The sequence below is a fragment of the Panthera uncia genome (genome assembly GCF_023721935.1).
Source record: "Panthera uncia isolate 11264 chromosome A1 unlocalized genomic scaffold, Puncia_PCG_1.0 HiC_scaffold_17, whole genome shotgun sequence".
Lineage (NCBI taxonomy): Eukaryota > Metazoa > Chordata > Mammalia > Carnivora > Felidae > Panthera > Panthera uncia.
The window spans coordinates 118570308-118594230 of NW_026057577.1; the positions used below are offsets into that span (position 1 = coordinate 118570308).

The 23923-nt window shown below is 39.7% G+C and overlaps 1 protein-coding gene across 8 annotated transcripts in view; it reads right to left on the bottom strand.

Moving 5' to 3' along the window:
* Positions 1-195: 195 nt before the first annotated feature.
* Positions 196-23923, bottom strand: part of ZNF131 (zinc finger protein 131) — a 30248-nt gene continuing 6520 nt past the window's right edge. For 5 of the 8 annotated variants that reach the window (XM_049648120.1, XM_049648117.1, XM_049648118.1 and 2 more), the window contains exons 4-7: positions 21525-21669; positions 10160-10845; positions 2831-2961; positions 196-2115 (exon numbers count right to left, since the gene is read on the bottom strand). In XM_049648120.1, the coding sequence (XP_049504077.1) occupies positions 1429-2115; positions 2831-2961; positions 10160-10845; positions 21525-21669 (1649 nt within the window). In that variant the 3' untranslated portion in view covers positions 196-1428. Of the gene's footprint in view, positions 2116-2830; positions 2962-10159; positions 10846-21524; positions 21670-23923 lie in introns of those variants that run through there. The other 3 variants (XM_049648122.1, XM_049648123.1, XM_049648124.1) reach the window with 3 other exon arrangements.

Below are 23923 nucleotides of genomic sequence, written 5' to 3' on the forward strand. Positions count from 1 at the left end.
TTGTGCCCCACCGTGGAAGAACCACAAATGCCAACCTCTTCCTCCTCCCGTTCTTCTGAACTGATTTTTGGGGATTAGAGGTGCATACTGAGAACGGCATATCTTAATTCACGTATCAGTCATGTTAATACAAATGAGTGAAGATCTTGGACCACGAAACCACTTCTATACTAGTAAAGAGAAAAACGAGTCATGAACACATAATTTTAAACTTTACTTTAAAAATGTAAATATCTCCCAATATTTAACAGGTAAAGAAAATAGCATATTGGTTTATTTTATGTGGTTGTTATATTTTATTTTCCAAGTAATACTGATTAAAAATATTTACACACCTACTTTTAAGTCCACAGTTTAGCACTCTTATTTGTATGGCTTTAAAAGTTATAGCACAAGATCTTTACATTAAGGATCGGGGAAAAAGATTCATTCAAAACAAAGCCTGATATATTATATACATGTTTTTCTCTGTACTTTACTTTAAATACATTAATTTTTAAATGATGCTCCTTTTTTTCATCTGGTGGTAAAATATTAGTGCAACTTTTCATTAAAAAAAAAAAAAAAAAAGTTTACCACAGATATAAATGAATTTTCCCAATCGGAAATGGCCCTTCAGTTGCCATTAAATGCTATTTCTCACCCTACCTTAAGTTACCAAGAAAAAGAATTGCTAGTTGCCATTATAAGCAAAAACAAAGTACTACAGCATCACCTACCTCGCTCCTTACAACACAAACTTTGAAAGAACCAGAGATGTTTTATAGAAGTTTAGTTGGCTTTGAAAAGGCACATGGGTGTGTGTGGGTTTTTTTTGTTTTTTTTTTTTGTTTTACATTCTACAAATTTTGCCACCACCACTGTTTCCGTTGCAGAGATGACATTTGTGACTATCAGTATAGACAAGAAGTTTGTTCAAACTAAAGAAAGCCAGAAGCCAAAATTTAACTGCACAGTAACAATGTACTTTTCTTCATGCAGCCTTGTGTTTCCTATATATTCAATTTTCTAACATGCATTAGAATACACGAGTTTGTATTCTAATGATTTTACTTTTGATTTTACAACATGGAAAAAATCTGAGAAAGGACGTGACCTGGGAAAGAGAGAGGGAGAACCCTTATCACAATGAAAATAGATACATTCGTACCCAACTATATAATAAGAATATAATCCATTTAAGTTTCCAGAAATAATACTTCTCAAAGCTTCCCATTACTTATGGGAAAGATCCCTCCTGTGTGGCATTAAGTGTGTGTGTGTGGGGGGGGGGGGGGCGTTGGAATCAGTTTGTTTCAATAGAAACAGTTCACAACAGGAAAGACTTTAACTTTGGTCCACTTGTCTGTTAGCTTAAGGACAGTCACACTGCCCATGATCAGTTCAAAAACCCAACACATTAATTTAAAAATATATTCATTTGTTATTTCACTCTAAAACAGGCATAGGTGTTCTGTTTTCACTCCCTGCCCTTTCAGCTTGGGAATCCACTGTTGTTTTGGTCTCTAAACCCTCAGCATCTTCATGATCTTCTCTGGCAGCTTCAGCAGCATCTGCTTGGGTGGTCTCGCTCTCCTCCTGGTTCATGATTTCAGGGGTCACTTGTTCCAAGTCAGCTTCTAGAAGTTCAGTTTGTACTTCCACTGGCATCTGATTTACCCGTTCAACGTGCAGCTCCTCCACATGTACTTCAGTACCTTCTTCAGTCTGAATCCGACCCACTTCTAGATAACTCACCTGAACCTGCTCTGGAAGCTCGCTCATATGTGAATCATGCACTTGGCTGTCCTGGAGCAGATCTGGATGGACCTGTTCCACAGTCACTTGTGCTGAATCCACTTGAACCTGAAGCAATGGTAACACATGCACTTTCCCAACTTGTTCTATAATAGTCATTGATGTCACAGGTTCAGTTTGCACACGTGTTTCTACTGAAAGAACTTCTTCAGTTACTAGACGCTCTGAAATATTGTGAGTATCACTGAGATGCCTCCTTAATTCATTTCCTTGCATAAACCACAAGTCACATAAAGTACAATGGTTGGGTTTATCACCAGTGTGTATTACCAAATGATCTTTGAACTGGTCCCAGCTGTTAAACACACTGTTACAGACCTGAAATAACCAAACATATGGTTTTAACACTACTAATATTCAAGCCGAAGAAAGCATGAATGCATTTATTCTCTGTTAAGGAAAAATTTGAAGATTTTTCTGAAAAATGTTATGAATATGACATTTATAATGTGATCTAAGAGAGTTCATAATTATGTTGTTTATTTGGTCTTTTAGCTGATGTAGCTAACAACTTAGATGCAATGTAGGAAACATAATACTGCCTTCATTGCTTAAATGTCATATAAATTCAAGGGATATAAAGTACCAATATTATAATTTCCTACAATATATCATTAGCATTTAGAACCATTAAATTATTTGGGATACATATACACTAATCATGGAAAAAAAGCTGATCACAGCCAGTGAGCCTTCCACTGCTCCACTCCCTAATTCTATTGTTTGCTCAACGGTGAAGAATAGTTTCAGGTTACCTGTTATTTAGGACATAATTTTATTGACATTGATGTCATCTAGAGTTGAGTTGGAAAAAAAAAAAAAAGGCAACAACCCAAAAAACCCTATTCTAATCTCCCTTCTAAAATCAAAACGATGAAAAAAATAAATAAAATCAAAACGATGGATGATGTTTTTTACTCATTCTTTCCAAACTGCCAGCTCTATACTTTTACTCTAGACTCTGCTACCCTTCACTTTTAATGATTTCAAACACCCAACTCCTTTGCTAAGGACAGAATACACCCACACGTACCTGACATTCATAAAGCTTCTTTCTTCCCTTTTTTGCCCCCACTCCAGTTTGGCACGCAGTCAGGTGACATTTGAGGGTGCTATTTCTAGCAAATCTTTCATGACAATTTGGACATTCAAAAGGTTTTTCACCTATTCGAATAGAAAAAAAATTCTATTGGCAAATCAAGAAAAACAGAAAAAGCAAGTAAATTTTTTTCTTTTTGGTTAATTCTAATAGCACTTTCTTGAGAGGAAGGTCTGAATTTGTAATTCAGATGTTTTCTATCACATCCAGAAGACTCTTCTAGAGGTGAAAATAATAAGTTTTCAGTGATTATTATAATTGAATCTGTACTCTGAGGAAGAAATAAAAATTGGATCTGAGTTCTATGTTTTAGCATTTCTTAAAAGTGCAAATTTTCCCTTAGGTAAAAATCAAGCTCAATCTCTATTTTGGGGAAATGCATCACTATCCATTCCACAAGTATTTTTTTGAGCACTTACTATGTGCCAGACCATGTGCTAGGTGATGAAGATAAATTGCCCTTCTTTAAAAACTTCGTATCGGGGCGCCTGGGTGGCGCAGTCGGTTAAGCGTCCGACTTCAGCCAGGTCACGATCTCACGGTCCGTGAGTTCGAGCCCCGCGTCAGGCTCTGGGCTGATGACTCGGAGCCTGGAGCCTGTTTCCGATTCTGTGTCTCCCTCTCTCTCTGCCCCTCCCCCGTTCATGCTATGTCTCTCTCTGTCCCAAAAATAAATTAAAAAACGTTGAAAAAAAAAATTAAAAAAAAAAAAAAAAAAACTTCGTATCACAGGCCACAGTATCTTATGAACGTGAAATATATACAAATAAACACCTGCAATGTACTGTAGAAAACCTGTTTCAGAATAAAGGGCAATGGAAAATGTAAGGCAGCAGCACAAAAGGAGAGGGATTAATTCTGCCTGGAATGGAATAAGTGAAGGAAAGAAGGAAATGTATTCTAGGCAGAGACACAGAGGTACAGAACAACATGGGTGAGGAGTAAGAGGGAGAAGGTATCAATAATGATTCTCAGACCTCTAGCTTAGAATGCCAATCAGAATCAAGAACACAGAAATCCAAGTAGGTTTGGAATGCAGTGTATTGAGAAAGATTATAAATTTAGTTTTGTATCTGTTGATTTGAAGGTACTCAAGGTGGAAAAGTCTGGTAAATAGTTGAACAGACTCCTCTGAAGTCAAATAGAAGGTAGACTGATATACAGATCAGGAGTTACTTTAGGTAGTAATAAAAACCTTTGATGTGGTGAAAACTCTAAGTATGTTATGTGATAACAGAATCAAGGACAGAACTCAATGAAACACCAAGTTAAAACACCAGGTAAATGAAGCAGCAAAGAGAACAGAAACAGAACAGCCAGAAGCAGAAGGAAAGAACACTGCGGAAATTAAGAAATTTCAGGAAGATGAGGGCAGTAAACAAGTGCTAAACTGAACAGAGATGTCAGGTAGAATAACAACAGGGGATTGTACTAACTCTAGTAGGAATAGTGTAAGTAATATGGTGGGGTTAGAAGCCAGACTACAGTGGGATGAGAGGCAAGCCCATGAAAACAGTAAAGGGGATGGAGGGTTTTGAAAGATGACAGATATGTCATCTGCTGGGGTGAGGTGTGGGCAGAGTCTTGAGTATCGGGCTGAAGGCCCAAAATAGCAATCTGGCAAAGAAAGCTTTAAATCAGACACCAAAAAGGCCTAATTTAAGGTCTGATATGAATTTTTTCCAACAGTGCTCAGCAGGGAGTAGGGGTAATTGACCGCAATAATTCCAGGATTTTTTAGAGGCCTTTTTAGAGCAAGTGGGTTCAAAAGCCAAGGGAATGTGCTTAGAGTACAAGAAAAAGTGATTCAAGTTGTATACAAGGAGGACAAGGTAAGATAGAGAAGTCAGAAATAGGGCAATAAGCTAGATGGAAAGAGATATGAAAGGACTGGCAGGCTAACAGGTAGACTCCAGCAGTCTGGAGTAAGACAAGAAGAGAGAGGATTCAAGGGACAGCATGACGCTTGCAGAGAAACAGGCTCCAGTGATGAGATCCTAGTTGTGACCTTCATACTAGTCAAGTTACTTCGAGCTATAGTTTTTCCCTGACAAAAAAACCCTCTGTTTTTTGTATAATGTTCATGAGATGGGAAAATTAGAAAGACCTAATCACCTAGAATTAGTGCTGGTACAGAAATTCCTTATCATATCCCCCAATGTTGCAAGATACTGCTAAATACAATGGTTACGTTTTGTGGTTTCAGTAGTACATAATTTTTCACTATAAATAAAACCTACAAATATAAATTGGTATAGCTCCTTTAAATAGCAATTTCATAACAATGCCAAGATTTAAAATGTACATATTCTTTGACTTGGCAATTCTGCTCTTGAACATGTACACAAAGATATATGCAAAAGTATGCTTACTGAGGCATAGCCTGTAACAGTAAAAGACTAGTAACAACCTAAATGTGTATCAATATAAATAAATTATGGTATACCCATACACTGAAACACCATACAGCCACAGTGGGGAAAAAAAAAAAAAAAAAGTAGATTCCTGAATTTTCATGTATTAAAAGACTTCAGGGGCACCTGGGTGGTTCAGTTGGTTAGATCAGGTCATAATCTCACGGTTTGTGGGTTCAAGGCCCATGTCAGACTCTGTACTGGGTGTGGAGCCTGTTTGGGATTCTCTCTCCTCTCTCTGCCCCTCTCCCACTCTGTCCCTCTCTCTCTCTCAAAAATGTTAAAAAAAAAAAAAAATTAAATAGTGTAAAATGGCATCACACTGTACTACATGCCTCTATTTTTTTCCCAAAAAACCCTCTGTGTGCATGCCTGTGTATGGTTACTCGAAAATGCAAAGAATAGATATGGAAGGATAAGTAAGAAAATGATGGCAGTAACTGCTTTTGGAGAGATCTACTGAAGTAGAAAAGAGATTCATTTTTCATTGTCATTTCGGCTTTTATGTCATTTGAGCTTTTGCATTTTAAAAACTTAGGAAGTCCGATGAAGTCTAGAAATAGCAACAGATTAATTATACTTTAGATGTGTGGACAGCAGCCTGCAAAGTGCTTTTCCCTGTAAAGTAAGTTATTGCCCTTATTTACACAAACAAGGAAAGAGGGCCAGAGATAAAGCGACCATTTAAGTTCATCATACTGTCAAATGTTGGAATTGGAGCTGCAATCCAATCTGATTTTCAGACCCACCCAGGGCCCCTGAGTGGCTCAGTCAGTTAAGCGTCTGACTTCGGGTCAGGTCAGGATTTCCAGACCCACATTGTTTCTATAATTCCACATTACCTCTCTGGCAAACGAGGTACAATCATTTAAAGACATGATTAAAGGTCACCTTTAGGTTCTCTTTCATATGAGGTGTCCCACTGGTAAATCTGTCAAAAGTTCTGGTATCTCCTCCCACCGCTAAAGTGCTTACCCTTCTGTATTTTTCTAAATTAATAATAAACCTCCAACTATGTAGCCACCCAAACCAAAGAGCTAGGATTTACCCCCATATCTCAATGGTCACCAAATCCTGTTGACTCTGCCTCCTTAATGTTCTTCACATTTCCAACCCTCTTCCACTATCACTGCCTTTACTCAGCCTCTCCTTCTTGCTTAGATCGCTCCAACAGCTTCTTAATTAGACCTTGTAGGTTTCATCTCGCTCCACTCTATCTTGCCCGTCATGACTCTAAAAACAGAAATGTGATCCTGGCTTAAACTTCTTTAAAATGACACAGTTTTCCAAAATAAAATCTGAATTCATTTACAGCACTTATGAAAAATAACTATATGATCTTGGCTTTATCTCCCATCACTTTCTCATCTCTTGCCCTTGAACCACTGGTAGATTGTCCATGATGCCTAAGTGCATGCCATGTGGGCAGCCCTTCCTAACAGCTACACATGCTGGCATTCCTCAACTTGGACCCAATCCCCCGGCCTCAACCTACCAGCAGCATTCCAGACAAGTTGCTTACGCTCTTTCCTCTATGCCTGTGCATGCTTCATTCCTGTGCATGCTTCATTTCTTTTGCCTGGAATGCCCATCTCCTGGAAAACTCCTTTTCCTTTGGGTGTCATTATAGGGTGAATACTCCAGGAAACCATCCTGGTCTCTTCCATCATAAACAAACAGTACAGGCAGGCATTCCCATAAGACTGTGTGCTTACCTCTATTAGCACTTAGCCCGTCACATGTGACTGTGCCTGCTTGTCTTTCCCAACATAACTGTGAGCTCCTTGAAGGCAGAGACTCTAAAAATTCCTTATCTCCACGACCTAGCATGTTGGCATTACCATTACTATTTTCCAAATGGAAACAAAATAATTCAGAGGACGAGTAACAGCCAAAATTTTGCAATTCAAGTCATAGATTATAGCGCATGCTTTAAGAACACTGAAGAAATCAAACCACTAAACTAATAAAAGTATGCAAAATGTGAAACTGAGGGGGATTTATATATATTTTGAGGGTAGGAACACAGGAATGGGATTGTTCCTTATCTTTACACTTAGTTTGTTATAAGCAAAAAACGATCCATCCTTCATTAACATAAGCACAATTTAAAGCTGTTTACTTATGCTCCTCTTGAATTCACCAAGTCACTGATCACATCTGCAACTATCTTCTTACTAATTACTAATACAGTTAATTGAGGTTAAATGCCAACAAAAGTTCAGTTTGCTTTATGTGTTAAACTGTTCTTCAAATTGACATCTAGTTCTATAATTTGTAACAACGTAATTATCTCACATAATTTTAAAGATAAAGACATACAACATAATATACTTTAGCTCTATATTCTGTGTTTAATCCAAAATACAACGTATAGGACTTGAAAGACACATTTTAACTTCCAAAATAGTCTGTGTTGCCTGTTTTCAACAGGCAAGTTATCAGGTTATGTTTTAGGTAAAAGAGACAATTGCTTCTACTTTTACAATGCTAGAAAATAATATGAAAGTGACTGATTATCTGTTGGGACACAGGAAACCCTTATTAAAACACACTAGTTACCAATTAACATTTATTTACTAGTTTAATGGTATAGCAATCGTTTTTGCAAAACTACATTAAAATAGATGAATATTTGTTTTAAGGACTAAAAACTATTACTATAGGCAGTTTCTAAATATACAATATACCTCTATGTTTGAAAATCAGAAAGCATTTTCCCAAAGGTTTCATAAACACCTATTAGTTACCCAAACCAGTACCCTAAAGCTTTTTAAATCTATACTAGATGAAATTAAAGTAGGAGATTCTCTTGCTATTCATGTAACCACTAAGTATTGATCCTAGGCATTTATTCAGTCCCCGAGTATGGATACTAAACATTTAAGTGAGGGATGCCACATTTATCTGAATCTATCCGCTTCCTCAATTTCAAGTAGTATACAGCAAGCAACTCAGGACAGCAAGGAAATCTATGAAAAAATTGCTTCAAAATTCTCCAAACTCCAGCAAAGAGAAAGATTTTGAATAGTATGGAACACCTGTGTTGTCTTCACTGTATTAAACCATCTAGACAGCATTACCCACCACAGAGAACTTGGGAACGTGTGTCCAGAGTCTGACACTTGGCACATCTTATCCACTGCTCTCCCCACACCCAAGATTCAAAGCATTGGCAGAAGCTCCCGTGTGTGGCACAGGAGACTTAGCAAAGAGGCTTGAGAGGCAGAAGGACAGGGTGTCTGACAGGACAAAAACAGGCACAGGAGATGGATGCAGAGCTATAAGGACCAGAGGCCGAGTGGGACACTCCCTGGAATCACTCCTGCATGCCTGAGATGGCTCCCACGAGGAGGGCAGTAAAAGACTTTACCTTTCTCATCCCCTTTGCTGTCCATCAGTGCCAACACTGTGTGCCCTCGGAGAGGGGTGGGAAGATGAACATATGCTGACTACTTCACCACCAGGTCATAACAGGTGACCAAGTGTACACAAATGGATAAACATGCCAGGGATTTTTGTAAACATATTGATCTATGTAACATATAAATGAGATAGGAAATGTAAAAAAAGGAACGGTGAAGTTTCCCTGTAATTAGGATTTCATAATTTATCATCCTTGGTAAGTAATCACAAGCTGTGTTATATGTATTTCTTTTAAAAATATAAAAATTGGCCCTGTAAAACAAATAATCCAGTGAAGAAATGGGCAGAAGACATGAAGAGACACTTTCCAAAGAAGACATCCAAATGGCCAATAGGCACATGAAAAGATGCTCAATGTCACTCATCAGGGAAATACAAATCAAAACCACACTCAGATACCACGTCACACCAGTCAGAGTGGCTAAAATGAACAAATCAGGAGACTATAGATGCTGGCGAGGATGTGGAGAAACGGGAACCCTCTTGTACTGTCGGTGGGAATGCAAACTGGTGCAGCCACTCTGGAAAACAGTGTGGAGGTTCCTCAAAAAATTAAAAATAGATCTACCCTATGACCCAGCAATAGCACTGCTAGGAATTTACCCAAGGGATACAGGAGTGCTGATGCATAGGGGCACCAATACCCCAGTGTTTATAGCAGCACTTTCAACAATAGCCAAATTATGGAAAGAGCCTAAATGCCCATCAACTGACGAATGGATAAGGAAGATGTGGTTTATATATACAATGGAATACTACTTGGCAATGCGAAAGAATGAAATCTGGCCATTTGCAGCAACGTGGATGGAACTGGAGGGTATTATGCTAAGTGCAGTCAGTCTGCTGAGTGCAGATATTGTATGTTTTCACTCATGTGGATCCCGAGAAACTGAACAGAAGACCATGGGGGAAAGGAAGAGGGGAAAAATAGTTACAAACAGAGAGGGAGGGAGGCAAACCATAAGAGACTCTTAAATACAGAGAACAGGGTTGATGGGGGGTGGGGAAGAGGGGAAAGTGGGTGATGGGCATCGAGGTGAGCACCTTTTGGGATGAGCACTGGGTGTTGTATGTAAGCCAATTTGACAATAGACTGTATTTAAAAAATAAAAAAATAAAAAAATAAAACTGGACCAGGAAAAAAAAAAAAAAATATATATATATATATATAAAAATTGGCAAGGTGCAAGAGTGACAACTACTTCCAAAGTTGATACTGATTCTGCTTTTAAAGTATCAATATTTCAACAAACTAATACCAAAAAAACAATGTGAACTCAACCTGCATATTAGAAAAAACAGGAGATGGTTTCTGTGGTAATTAAAAAAAAAAAAAAAAAAAAAAAAAAAAAGGGATTTAGACATTGAGACCTGAAGTGAATGTGGAAAAATATACTTTTAACATAAAGTATTTGCTAATTACCTGTATGTTTTCGAAGATGCTCTTTAAAATGTCCAAAGTGGTCAAACTGTTTTTCACAGTATTGACATATGTGAATTTTTTTCCCAGTTCTTTGCTTCTTACTGACTCCACCTTCTTCGAGGTGGTAACAGTTGAGGTGCTGTTTCCATGCGCTCTCCCGAAGATACCTTTTATTGCATATTTCACACTTGAAACTCTCAGTGGAGTGTGATTTCATGTGTTCCTTAAAATGGTAAAACAATTTAAATGAACGGTTACATTTCTCACAATGGAACAAGTCCTTCACATGTGACAGCTGAAGTTCCACAATTTCAATACCTTCTACCTGTTTGCTTGTGGGGTCAGATGCACAACCATCTTCTTCCTTAATCTGCCCTTTCCTATCACCTTGACGGTACTTGCTGGTAATATCTGCCAACAGTGCCAGGGCGGAATCATCAGAAGAACCTGTGCTCTGAATGTACTTTATGGACTGCTTGGCAGAAGCCACTTCCTCCAACGTTTCGATGCCTTCATCTTCCACTTCGATTGTGCCTTCGGCAATCTCCACCTCAATCTCAACAGGTTCTGACTCTGCAGATGGCAATGACTCAGTGATAACATTTGAAGTTTCTGCAATCTTTCTTTTTTTTGCCTCGCTTTTTCCTGTGGTATTTTCCTCTAGTGGAGCTGAGTTTTCTTTGTTCCTGAAATACATAATGTATGGATTTAAAAATCTGTAAGGTCAATCAAATTCCTAGCAGGCTTTTGGGAAGAACTGGTAAGCTCAAAGTAAAATTTATATGGAAAGGCAAAACACCAGCTTGGATGACTTATACTACCTGATTTCAAGACTTACTGTAGAGCTGCAGTGAGTTAAGATGCGACACTGGTGAAAGGACAGACAAGACGTGAAGATTTGTGGGACAGAATGAAGTCCATCAATAGACCTACACTTATTCAGTTAACTGATTTTTGAAAAAAAGGCTCCAAGGTAATTTAATGGAGGAAAGAATGTTTTAACAGTGGTACTGGAACAACTGGTCTTTAAATGGAGAAAATAAATCTCAACCATCACTTTCAAATCACACCCCCCAAAATTAATTAAAATGGATCACAGACTTTAATGGAAGAACTAAAACAATTAAACTTCTAGAAAAAATAGGAGAAAATCTTTGTAACATTGGGTTACTAAAAGATTTCTTAGAGGCGCCTGGGTGGCTCAGTCGGTTGGGCATCCGACTCCGGCTCAGGTCATGATCTCGCAGTCCGTGAGTTCGAGCCCCGCCATCGGGCTCTGGGCTGACAGCTCAGAGCCTGGAGCCTGTTTCGGATTCTGTGTCTCTCTCTCTCTCTGACCCTCCCCTGCTCATGCTCTCTCTCTGTCTCAAAAATAAATAAATGTTAAAAAAAAAAAACATTAAAAAAAAAAAAGATTTCTTAAATAGCACACAAAAACAGAAAGCTTAATAGCAAAAATTAACAAAAGAGATTTCATCAAAATTAAAAACTTCTGCCCTTTGAAATAGTTAACAAAAAGGCAAGCCACAAACCAAACAAATGGCAACCACAGACCAGAACATGGGCACACGTATATCTGCCAAAGGTCTTACATAGACAGTATAAAAAGAACTGCCACAATCCAATAAACACAAAGAAGATAACTATCAGGTGACAATTATCCATGAGTCTCATGTTTCTGCACATCTTCTGAACTGACAGCTTTTGTTCTGGACTCTCTTCAAAGATGTCTGCAGTAGAGCCAGCAATCTGGAAAGACAGAGTATGGCTCCCTCTAGAGCAGAGGGCAGCTGTGCTTACTGTCCATATAATAATATCCCCCTTTGGGCAACGTCAGTCAGGTTTGCTTGCAGCCCATTATCTAAGATTGGGCTTCCTAAGCTGGAGTTTCTTCGGCTGTGATGTAATCCAACCACATGCAGAGCTTTCACCTGGGCCACTCTATGTCACCCCTGTGAGGGAGAAGGAAAAACTGGCACAAATACAAAACTCATGCTGCTTGCTGTGCAAAAAAGAAAATCTTTCTAACCTAAAAGTCTCATATCCTCTATCAGTATCTATGAAAACTGTGCAGGATAAACTGTTGGCTTGTAAATAGGGTAAAATCTCAGATCTGTCACAGTTCTTGCCAGGTTTTGGCAACAAGGACAAAATGCTGAAAAAGAGCAGGTTTACCAGAAGACAAAGAATCATGCCTCACAGAGCAATTAATGGGATCTGAGGAAGTTCACTGGAGCTGGCAATAAACATGTTGACCAAACTGCATGATCAAGTGGGCAATGCGTCATCTTCCATTTAGTTGCTGACTGCTTTGAGTTAAACTGTGTCCCTCAAAAAGATATACTGAAGTCCGGACCCCTCATACCTGTGAATGTAACCTTATTTGGGAATCAGTCTTTGTAGATGTAATCAAGGATGAGGTCTACAACTCCGTCCTTGTAAGTAGAGGTTCATTTGGGCACACACACGAGAAAGCCATACAAAGAGACAGAAGACAGCAACGTGAATGAAGATGTGGGCAAAGACTGCAGTCATACTGCCACAAGCCAAGAACACCTGGGGCTCACAGAAGCTAGAACAGGCAAGGAAGGATCTTCCCCTACAGGCTTTTGAAGGAACATGGCCCTGCCAATACCATGGTTTAAAATTTCTAGTCTCCAGAACTGTGAGACAGTAAATTTCTGTTATACCCAGTTTGTGGTACTTTGTTAGGGCAGCCTCAGAAAACTAAAACATCTGTTAATGAGGAAAAACTAGGAGGGTGGTTGCAGGATGAATACTAGAGAGTAAGTTCAAGGACAGCTGCTCGAATGGTTCCTGGTTGTTGCAAACTCTCCCAGTGTTGGGAGAGGACCTCTCTGCCAACCTAGTGGTCTGTCATAAGTGCAATCCATCAAAACAACTAAGATCCACAGGTGGGAACAGGGGTGGAGACAGAAGGTTCCACCCCTTTACAGACAAGTTATCTAAACCAAGGGTGACAAGAGGGAAATTTGCAACTGCTACTAACAAAAACAAGTTGAGTCATTAGAACTTTGGCTGGTCCACATGAGAGATGAAGGGCAACACGATGCTTGCCAAGGAAGAATGGCAACACCTGGGCAGGGCTCACTCTCCTGCAGTGTCACATCTACCTTAGATTCATTTGGAGAGGACACTAAAAGGTCTCGGGTTTTTTCCTGCAGTGTGTCCTGGCTGCCATAAAGGTGCCATGGTGCTCTTGGGGAGATTTCTCGGAGACAAACTCCCGTGATGAAGCACTGCCTAGTAAGTCTTCTTGCCAACTGGATTTTACAATGCTCATGAAGATGAGTCACTGGGGAATAAGAATCCAAAATAATATAAATTCCTGTGGTCAAGCCTCCTGAAAATCCCAACTTTTATGTTAAACCAGGTAAAAACATAAGAGATGTTTTATAACAACAGGGCAGCCAATGTCTAGGATTAAGGTATACTTTTTTTTTTTAAGAAACAGAGTGTGAGTTGGGGAGGGAAAGAATCCTAAGCAGGCTCCATGCTCAGCACAGAGCCTGATGTGAGGCTTGGCCCCATGACCTGAGCTGAAATCAAGAGTCCAACACTCAACCGACTGAGCCAGCCAGGCACCCTGAACGTACACACTTTAAAGCTCACTGGCATGGAGTTACTTTCTTCCTCCATATCTCTTTCTCTTCTACCTCCCCTCGCCTGATGCCTTGACTTCACCAGCTTGGAGGAAGATAATGAGGGGTGGAGCCAAGGTCTCCCTGTTTCCAAGGGTATAGTGAAGACCCCCATATATCTATCCAAGTATGCTGAGGGAAACTCAGGAATGGAAGAGACTCAAACTTTCATGGCTCCATTAGATTCAGGTGTCCAACTAACCATCCTATCACAGGGAAAGGAGGCACTTACATTCAAGGTTTAGGGGTTTAGGCAAAGTTCACAACAGGAAAGGGAGGCTGTCTTAACCCTGTGGGTAGAGCCGATTCTACATACTGGTGTTGCCTTGACATCTGAATGTATAGCAGGAATTGGTATGGTATTTACATTGCTCTATTCTGTAAGTACCAGAGATAGACTGTCCCAAACGGAAAAGAGCCACAGGTAGAGAGGAGCTATTGGAAGAAGCTCCCCTGACAGATGCCACCAACAGCTGGTCAAGGTTTAGCACAAGCGTCTCTATCTCGTGATGCCTAAAGTTTACACTATACGGATGTCCTGTTGACTTATAAGCTATAAGTCTCTCTCAAAGGCCCTGATTTCAGTGTTAGCACACCTCCATCAGTAGGTGTTGCTGATAAACCCCCAACAAAATTCAGAGGCCTATTCACCGAGTGAAGTTTCTTGGGACTAAGTGAGTAGATTCACAACACCCAATCCCTCCAGCAGTTAAAGAAAAACTGTTCCTTCACCTCCTTCCTCTCCCTACTAAAAATGATGATCAGCATCTTATTGTACTTTTTTGGGTTACTGGAGACAGCATGTACCTCACTCGGGCATCCTACTTCTTTGTATCAGCTCATCTGCAAATCAGCATCTTTTAAAGTGGGGCTCTAATCAAAAGGCTGCACTGGAAGTTGTCCATCAAGCTGTGGTACATTCTCTACTTCGGAGGTCCTATAACTCTTAATGACCCCTCTGAACTACAAGTCTGACACTGACGCTTTTGCAGAGTAGAGCTTCTGACCAAGGGAGGCAGGCTCCACCCACAAGGTAGACCTTGTAGTTTTGTACTGGTCAATTCCCTGACACATCTGCACGGCACACTCCCTTTGAAAAGAAAGGATTAGTGTGCTGTTGGGCTCTTGTTGAAACTGATGCCTGATTCAGTGAGGCTTTGAGGCTCTCTAGCCTGATACTGCCATTTGGGAGCACGTCAACTAGGACTTTAACGAATAGCAAGGTAAAACAAGCCCACTAAGTCTCATTTCTCAAAATAAGTCTCATTTCTCAAAGTAAGATACTCAAGAAAGCAATTGACCTCTTCGCTCTACATGGGAAAAAAAAAAAAAAAAAAAAGGTTGCTTGCTCCCTCACTCTGATGCCCAAAGAAAGCCACTAGATCAATGGGGTTTTTGATTCACAAATGGTTTGGCTAAACTCACGACTGATGGTATTCCCTGGGCTGCTGCAAATGCTCAGCTTTAGCACCGACTACACAAAACCAAAAGTGGATGTGGTTGCTGTGCTCAGAGGGCAGAACTCAAAAGCTTTCTTCATAGCTCTAGACAACATTCTCCGCAATGAACCATGTTATACTGTATTGACTCCTGGGCTGCTGCCAGTGGCCTAGCTGTTTGGAAGAGACAGAAATCGTGGCAGATTAAAGACCTCTATCTTCAGGACCACAACTGTGGAAACAAATAGCAGCTGCTGATCAAAACTATCTGGATCACTGATTCATGCCCATGGGAAGGGCCCGTTCTCTACCAACCAGATACCAACCAGAAGGAAGAGGCTGATGAAGGCTGCACTGCCTAGACTTCCATCACGGACTCCTAGGATCCAATATTATTCTGAACATGGTGACATATCCACCATCACAGATTAAGCATAAAGTAGCCTATGTTTCTAATGTGGAAGTTGCCACTGGATGCCAGACTTGTGACACCCACCGAAAGCTGGCCTGTTTGTCTCACCGTGAAGGAGGCCACTGGACCTCTGACCCCATTTTAGAGCCATCAGTACTGCCTCACCAGTGTTGACGCTTTTTAAGGTCACAGTGCTGCGGTTCCAGACTGATCTGTTGGTTCTGGCCACACCACTGTGGCCCCTGAGACTAATCTGTGTCTTGTTTAGCTTTCTAGATCATTTGCAGTCTGATAATTTTGTGCCAAAACCTACTCAATAATTGGCTAACAGTCAAGGTATTGAGGAACCCTTTAAGCTCCCCACCATCCACAGACACTTGTAATACAGACAGCATTGCAAAGCCTCCTCAAACACTGACTCAGGAAGATTTCTAACTCTACTTCCCTCCCATCCTTTGTCCAAAAATCTGAGTAAGGCACTTTGTGATGACCAGACTCAGCTGTCCCCAGAAAGGGATTATCTCTTCTCATCTGCTTCCTGGGTAATGATCAAGACAAAAATGGGTGGAAAGTTATAGAAGCCTAATTGGACATTTGAATTCTGCCCTGACCATTCTTAGACACAATCCTTACCTTTCCCACCACAATGGCAACACTGGCACAGCCTGGTTGGTATCTCTTCCAGGTGACAGCCCAGTCAAAAGTGGGCTTAGGAGATTCAAACTTAATTCTAGTTCAGCCATCTGGAGTCTCTTTTTGAACTGACATCATCTTACATCCTAAAATAATGACCACTTGGCTGAATATACTGGTTGCCAAGTACACTTAAGACTGCCCCTGTGAGCCAAAGTGGAAGACACAATGGGTCTAGACGGTTTATGAAAATGACCTTGTGTCCCTGACCTTTCTGGATGAAAGGTCTGGGTAAGAGGAATGGATGACTGGAAAAGAATGAGGTTATAGCTACCAGAATGTAACACAATGATTCTGTGGAGGTGAAGAGAGAGCAACAATTCTGGCACCTGAGGAGACTTGTCCTTCTCTTATCCTTCCAAACTGCCCCCACAGCCTTCCTTGGGTAGGAAAATGCTCTGATGCAGTTCTCCCCATCTGTTGCAAGCCAACGTTTAAACTGACTGCTAGATCTGCCCTCCCCTGCCAGATGACTCGGACCATGATTTGACGATCATCTCCCTTAACTTTACCAAGAAGTCTTCTGCAAACAGCAGAGGATGGCCAAGTTCCTGCATGTTCCATGCAAAAACAAGTATTTGCCCCACTACCATTCCCAAAGCTGAGGCTCAGTTTGTGAGATGGATAATTAATTACCACTCAGGTAATTAATTCAGGTGTTGACCACCTTTAGACCCTTCTAAAAACCTTTAGACCAGATTCAATCAGGGAAAGGGTAAAGCCACATTTGAGGCCTGTGCCCCTGACTGATGAAGGTCCTACTGGGCACAAACAACTATAAACACCACTTTCTTTCCAACCTACCTATAATCCCTTAGGACCATACTTCTCATGTGCAAGCCAGGTACTAACTTCTTTCCCTCTCTAAAGTATGATGACCTGCACTTCAGGAGTGGGTAGAAGAGATCATCATCCTGTTTAAACAAAACACCACCAGTAGATCAGTTTAGTTCTCAGATGACTGCAGAGATCTCCCCAAAACGAGGCAACTTTTGGTTATTTGGGGGAGCTTCCTGGAGGAATAACTGACTTGTTATTTATGTGTGCTCCATGCATAGTTTTCCCAACAATGCGAATCATCTAAATAAAAAGGTGGCACAAAATCTGTGCCTGACGTAAGCCTATGTAATCAAGGACACCACTTGGGCCCTGGAAGGCATTCATGTCAGCTTCAAATCACTGGCCAGGGTTATTATGGATACACTTGCCCTAGACCTCCTCCCTGTGAGCCAATGAGGGACTGTGCAAGTGCTAAAAGATCTTGCTATACTTGGATTAATGCTTAGGGCTAAGTGAAAAAGGTCACTTTCCACTTAGGGCTAAAGAATAAAGCTACCTGGCTTTCTAGGAATTTGTTCAGCTGGCTGAGTCTAGGACCTTAAGAAAATGGGTGGATGGGTAAGCTCAGTGGTGCAGGGTGGCCACATCCTGCTGCTTCAAGTTCTGTTTATAGTTGCCTTCATTAAATCCAGTGTGAAAAAAATTCAATGGATTAGGACCCAGTCCCTATTGGTCAGATTAATCAGAGTGGCCACAGAGTAGTGTACTCATGGAACAATTTACCAGAAGCTAAAATAATATAGAAACAAGGATATTGTTGGAAGATAGTTATGGATCCCTCATGTTTCTGCATGTCTTGTAAACAGACACTGATAGCCTTTTGTTCTGGATCTTTTCAATGCTGCCTGTATAGCAAATAGCCTTAGAAGAGAGAACTGGTCTTCCCCCAAGTGGGGGACAGGTGCATCTATAGCTCATTATAAAAGATTTGGGTTTCCTACAGCTCAGTGTTCCTCAAATGTGATGCAAACCACTGTGAGTACAGCACACACCTAGGCCACCCTGTCTCACCCCCATGGGACTTGCATGTGGGCTAAGGAGGATAAGAAAAATTGATGTGAACGTGAGAGTTCATGCTGCTCCTTATGCTGTGAGAGAAATGAAGTCCTTTTTTCTCTGACTCAGGAGTCTCCTGTCTTCTGCCAGCATTCAAAAAACAGTGGCAGGACAATTTATTAGTTTGCAAACAGGATAAAATCCCAGACCCTTCACAGTTCTTGATAATAAACCCAATTTAAAAATGGGCAAAAGATCTGAACAGACACCTTGCCAAAGAAGATAAGCACATGGCAAAAAAGCACATGAAGTAATGTTCATCATTAGTCATAAGGGAAATGCCAACTAAAACCACTACACACCTACATCAGCACAGCTAAAATGAAAAGGCCTGATCATATCAAGTATCAGCAGGGCTGTGGAGCAACAGGAACTCACACACTTCAATTTGGAATACAAAATGGCACAGCAATTTGGAAAGCAGTTTAGCGGTTTCTTAAAAAAAATTAAAAACATCTATCATACAACCCAGCTATTCCACTCCTAGGTATTTACTGAGAAATGAAAGCATAGCCACTTTATTTGTAAAAGGTGGAACCCTAAATGTCCATCAACAGGTGGTATAGCCATACTAGGGAACACTACTCAACAATAAAAGGTAATGAAATAGTAATACCCACGACAACACTGACAAATCTCTAAAACATAATGCTAAGTGAAAAAAGTCAACCAGAAACTACACTGTAGGAATCCATTTATATGACATCCCAGATAAAACTACAGTGATAAAAATCAAAGCAGTGGATAACTGAAGCTGGGGATTAGGGCTGACTAGAGAGTCATGAGAAACTCAGAATGATGGGAACGTTCCTATGTCTTGATTATGGTGGTGATTACACCACTGTATACAAACGCCAAAATTCAAACTCTATCCTAACTGGGTGAACTGTTTGACATGTAAATTATACTTCAATAGGCTGGCGAGGAAAAATCTATAAGGCAACTGCTGCTCCCTAACAAGTATCAGGAAGCTTCTCATACATAGCTTTAAATACACAATAATGCAATTCTAGCAAAGCAAAATAAGTCCCTAATATTTTTCCTCAGTGTCATTCAGAAAGTTGACACCGTATGCCAAAAATACTTGCATAATGCGAAAGTGAGAAGAGCACTTATTTCACCTTCTGTATCCACAAAACAATTATACAATAATCTTCTCAGTATAGAATTGCCTTAACCAGTCAATTTAACTACAACTAAATTAATTTTTATTCCTTAATTGCATTATCGTTAACAGCCAACATGTAATGCTGCTTGCTGTCTTCTTGTCTTTAAAGAACTCTTCAGAGGACGCTGCATGCCTAACTGCTTCAAGAAACAATTCAGTATGTTATTGTATTTACATTGAAAAGCATTCACTGATGGTTGTAATTACTATAAAGATCCCACTCTTATAATAATAAATCTTCCCAAAGTTTCTAAATAGGCCTGGGAAAAGAGCCATGCCCAGTTGTTCTCACCTTCATCTCACAGTGACTATACACAATGAACTCAAGTCCTAACTCTCCCGAATCCAACCTAGGCTGTCAGAATGTGTTCCACTGTTCTGCTGCCAAGGACTTTCCCCACAGCTGGATACTAACTTACTAGTACGAGCAGCAAGGAGAACTACACAGATAGAACACTTTTTCAGTAGATTCTCAGCCAGGATTTAACCACATCTGATGTTGCCCTATCCGTATTATATTCCCTTTCTACTTTCATTCTGAAAAGGTATGACATCAGGTACTATCTTCAACATACCTCTATTTTGCTACCCAGGTCTCAGCTCTCTCTGCAGGAGTGTTGACCTGGTTTTAACTGGTATGCACCCACCCATCCATTCACAAATGTGCACACACATACTATGTGCCAGGCACTAGGCATTAGAGAATACATACATACCAAGCTCGTGGTTTAATCTTGAATTCTGTCATCAAACTAATTACAAGTTCATTAGGAGAAATGGTACTTATGGATAATTATAATTCAATTATTTCTTAGAATTATTCTAATTTGCATCTTTTGACTAAACCATACCAGTGAGTTGGACTAAATTATTTTGCCCCACGTGCAAATGGATTTTACCAAACTGCACTTTAGTGTTGTTACACCAATGACATCACAAGAAACACAGCCGGGAGATATTAATAACAATGCCAGTTCACATTCGGAGTACTTTATACCAGACACCATGCTGAGCACTTTACGTGCATTAATTCATTTAATGCCCACAAATAATCCTGTGTAGAAAGTACCACTGTTACCCCCTTTGACAGATGAGGAAACTGAGGTGCTGAGAAGTTGAGTAACTTCATTACATGGTAGAGAGCTAAGCTATTACCCAGGCAGCCTGACTCCAGAACTCTTGCTCTCAGTCACTGTATTTATTTTTATTTTGTTAACATATGTATTATCTTTATTTTAAAAAGAGACTGTGTGTACACATGTGCATGAGCAGGGGTGGGGCAGAGAACATCCTAAGCAGATTCCACGCTCAGCACGGAGTCCCAAGAGGGGTTTGATCTCACAAATGCGAGATCACAACCTGACCAGTATCAAGAGTCGGATGCATAACCGCCTAAGCCACTCAGGCACCCTGGTCACTATGTTATATTGCCACTGTTTGTTATGCAAGATGTTGAGTCTTTGTTATGTCATTTAATGTTTTAATACTTTCTCTGAGAAATTTTGTGTCTTAATGCCAGGAATGGCTCCGAAGCAACTGATTTGTTCTCATAGCCATGAATAATGTAGCTTAAGGTTTTTCTTTCCTTTTTCTTCCCATTAGGTGCTTCAGAATTCAGAGCTAGATTTAGCCCACCTAGCAAGTGTATAGACTTGAATGCCATGCATATTGGCTACTGTATTTCTAACTTTACTGATTATCACCTCATGTGGCCTATTTATCTTCATCCATTTCCTCACTATTTTTAAACAGGACTATGTTAATCTTTGTAAGCCAAATTCTTTTTAGAATAAAGCTTGGTACAATTAACAACTCAAACCCAACAAAACAACTCCTTAAAAGCTGCCTAGTCTTCCCGATTTTATTAGATACAAAAGATGCTACTTTAATTACCCTTAGCAGTTTTTACAGAAGGACAAGAAATCAAGTGTGAGAGAAAGAGCAATCAGTATCCAGAATTTTATAGATCCTTAAATATTCTTAATTTCAAAATGTCAATCCTTTATGGCATAACACATACAATAAATTCTTGACTAATAGGATGTACATGACTGAACAGAACTATCTGTGCATCACTAAGAAAATAAGTAATTACCTGACTTCAAGGGCTTTGATAGCTTCTAGCATTTGTAGAAACTCTGCTGCTTTCCATACATCATTGGCTTCTTCTTCTCCTTGTATCATTAATTTTGCTGTGTATGTGAACTCAATTAAATGACGGAAGGCCATTTTACTAACACCTGTAAAAAAAAGATGTGCATTAGCATGTTTGCCCATTGATTCAAAACTTCTAACATTTAGTAAAGAAAAAAAAAAAGCTCAGTGTTCAAAACCTGATTAGTATCTGAATTTCAGAAAATTAATTCCTGATGGAATTCTCATTAACAGTACAGTAATACTATAGCCAAAGTTCCTACCAAACTACTTTAAGATCTTTCCCAAAGGTTTCCTAATACTCTTATGAATAGTAAATAGTAAAATCTATCACTTAAATACATGAATTGGCTAACTATTACATGTCAGACATGCTATGTTTCTTGCCAGGGATCACTACATCAACTCAGCTCCAAATTTTCAAGGGCCTTCCACAGCTCAGCAAAAAAGTTCCAAACCAGTCTGCCTTTATTTCAAGGTACTTCACGTTATTTTCCTATTTACCACTATTTTCCCTTCCAAATTTTAAACTGTATCAATCCCATACTATATACTGATCTTTAAACAAACCCTTCACTTCTAAAAGTTTCCTTGCCTTAACACTCACCTTCCTTAATGAATGCTCAGTTTGTATCTGTATAAGTCCTATCGCCCTTGAAGGCCCAATTCTAATGCCACACCCTTAATGAAACTTTCTAATACTTCCCCCAGGCTGAACTCTGTACCTGTTCTGGTAATTAAAACCCATGGGCATCTCTGGACTCTAAGTTACACGAGGGAAATGATTTTTGTCTCTGTACACTCACCTCCCAGTATCTAAAACAATGCTCCCTAAAATGCAGACACACAAAGTAGGAGTGAATAAGGGCTAAAGTCACTTCCAAAATTAAATTTCCATGATTCCAACTTTTCTTTACAAGTTTTATGGTTAGATTTTGGCCCAAAAGGATACTCTATTTCTTTGTTCTCTTCAATGCTATATATTATTGTTTCAGTCTGCTAATGCAAGACAACAAAAATCTATTGAAAGAAACAAATAGAAAACCACTTTTATTTAAGGATTTTAAGTAATCTCTACACTCAAAGTGGGGGGTTGAACCTATAACCCCAAGATCAAAAGTCACATGCTCAACCGACTGAGCCAACCAGGCCCTCCAAGAGAAAGCTACTTTCAACACTGAATTTTTACACTAAGAAATGCCCAAGTCTAAACTGCACACAATTTGCATAACTGCAAATACAAAAATACTTTTATTTTCTTCCTATGCACTTTATATACCTGAATAAGCAATCTAAAAATGACTGGATTCTTTTCAGGTTGCTTTTATTTGGATCTCCCCTAAATCTCTGTTTTCCTGTTGTCTTTTCACCATGGTATTCATTATTATATGAGAGTAGCCTGAGGTACAGATAACTAAATTTAAGGAGTTTTGATCAAATGTTTAAAAGTATAACAAAACACCTTTGTTGGGGTGCCTGGGTAGCTCAGTCATTTAAGTGTCTGACTCTTGATCTCAGCTCAGGATACGATCTCACCGTTCATGAGTTTGAGCCTCACGCTGGGCTATGTGCTGACAGGTCAGAGCCTGGAACCTGCTTTGGATTCTGTGTCTCCCACTCTCTCTGTCCCTCCCCTTCTCAAAAATAAACATTAAAAAAACTTTTTTAAATGTGTATTTTTCTCGAAATGGAATGACACATATAATACTACAAATACCAGGCATGACTCTAAACACGTCACAAGTATTAACTCCATCCTCATATCAATCCTATGGAGAACTTACTATAATAATCCCATTTCACAGACAGGAAAACTGAGGCACACAGAAGTTAATAACTGTGACTTTGGCAAGTTACTGAAAAGATTAAACTAGAATCAAACACAGATGGCTCGACTCTTAAGCCCAACATAAGATTTTTTTTTAAATAATGTTTATTTATTTTTGGGAGAGAGAGCAGAGGCAGAGAGAGAGGGAGACAAAGAATCTGAAGCAGGCTTCAGGCTCTGAGCTGTCAGCACAGAGTCCAACGCAGGGCTCAAACTCACAAACCGTGACATCATGACCTGAGCTGAAGTCAGATGCTTAACCAACTGAGCCACCCAGGCGCCCCCAACATAAGATTTTTAAATAAGATGATGGCAGGAAACACTCCTGCTTGGAAGAGTTTGAATATCCACAGCTTAATTCACTACAGGCCCACAATCTCTTATTCACAATTCCAAAGTCCCCCAGATCTCTTAAGACCAGAAGTTTTCCCATTAATTTGGCAGCAATATTTGATCTGAATGGACATTAGGCTATTTATAGTCTTTATCCCACTTAGAGTAAATATTAATAT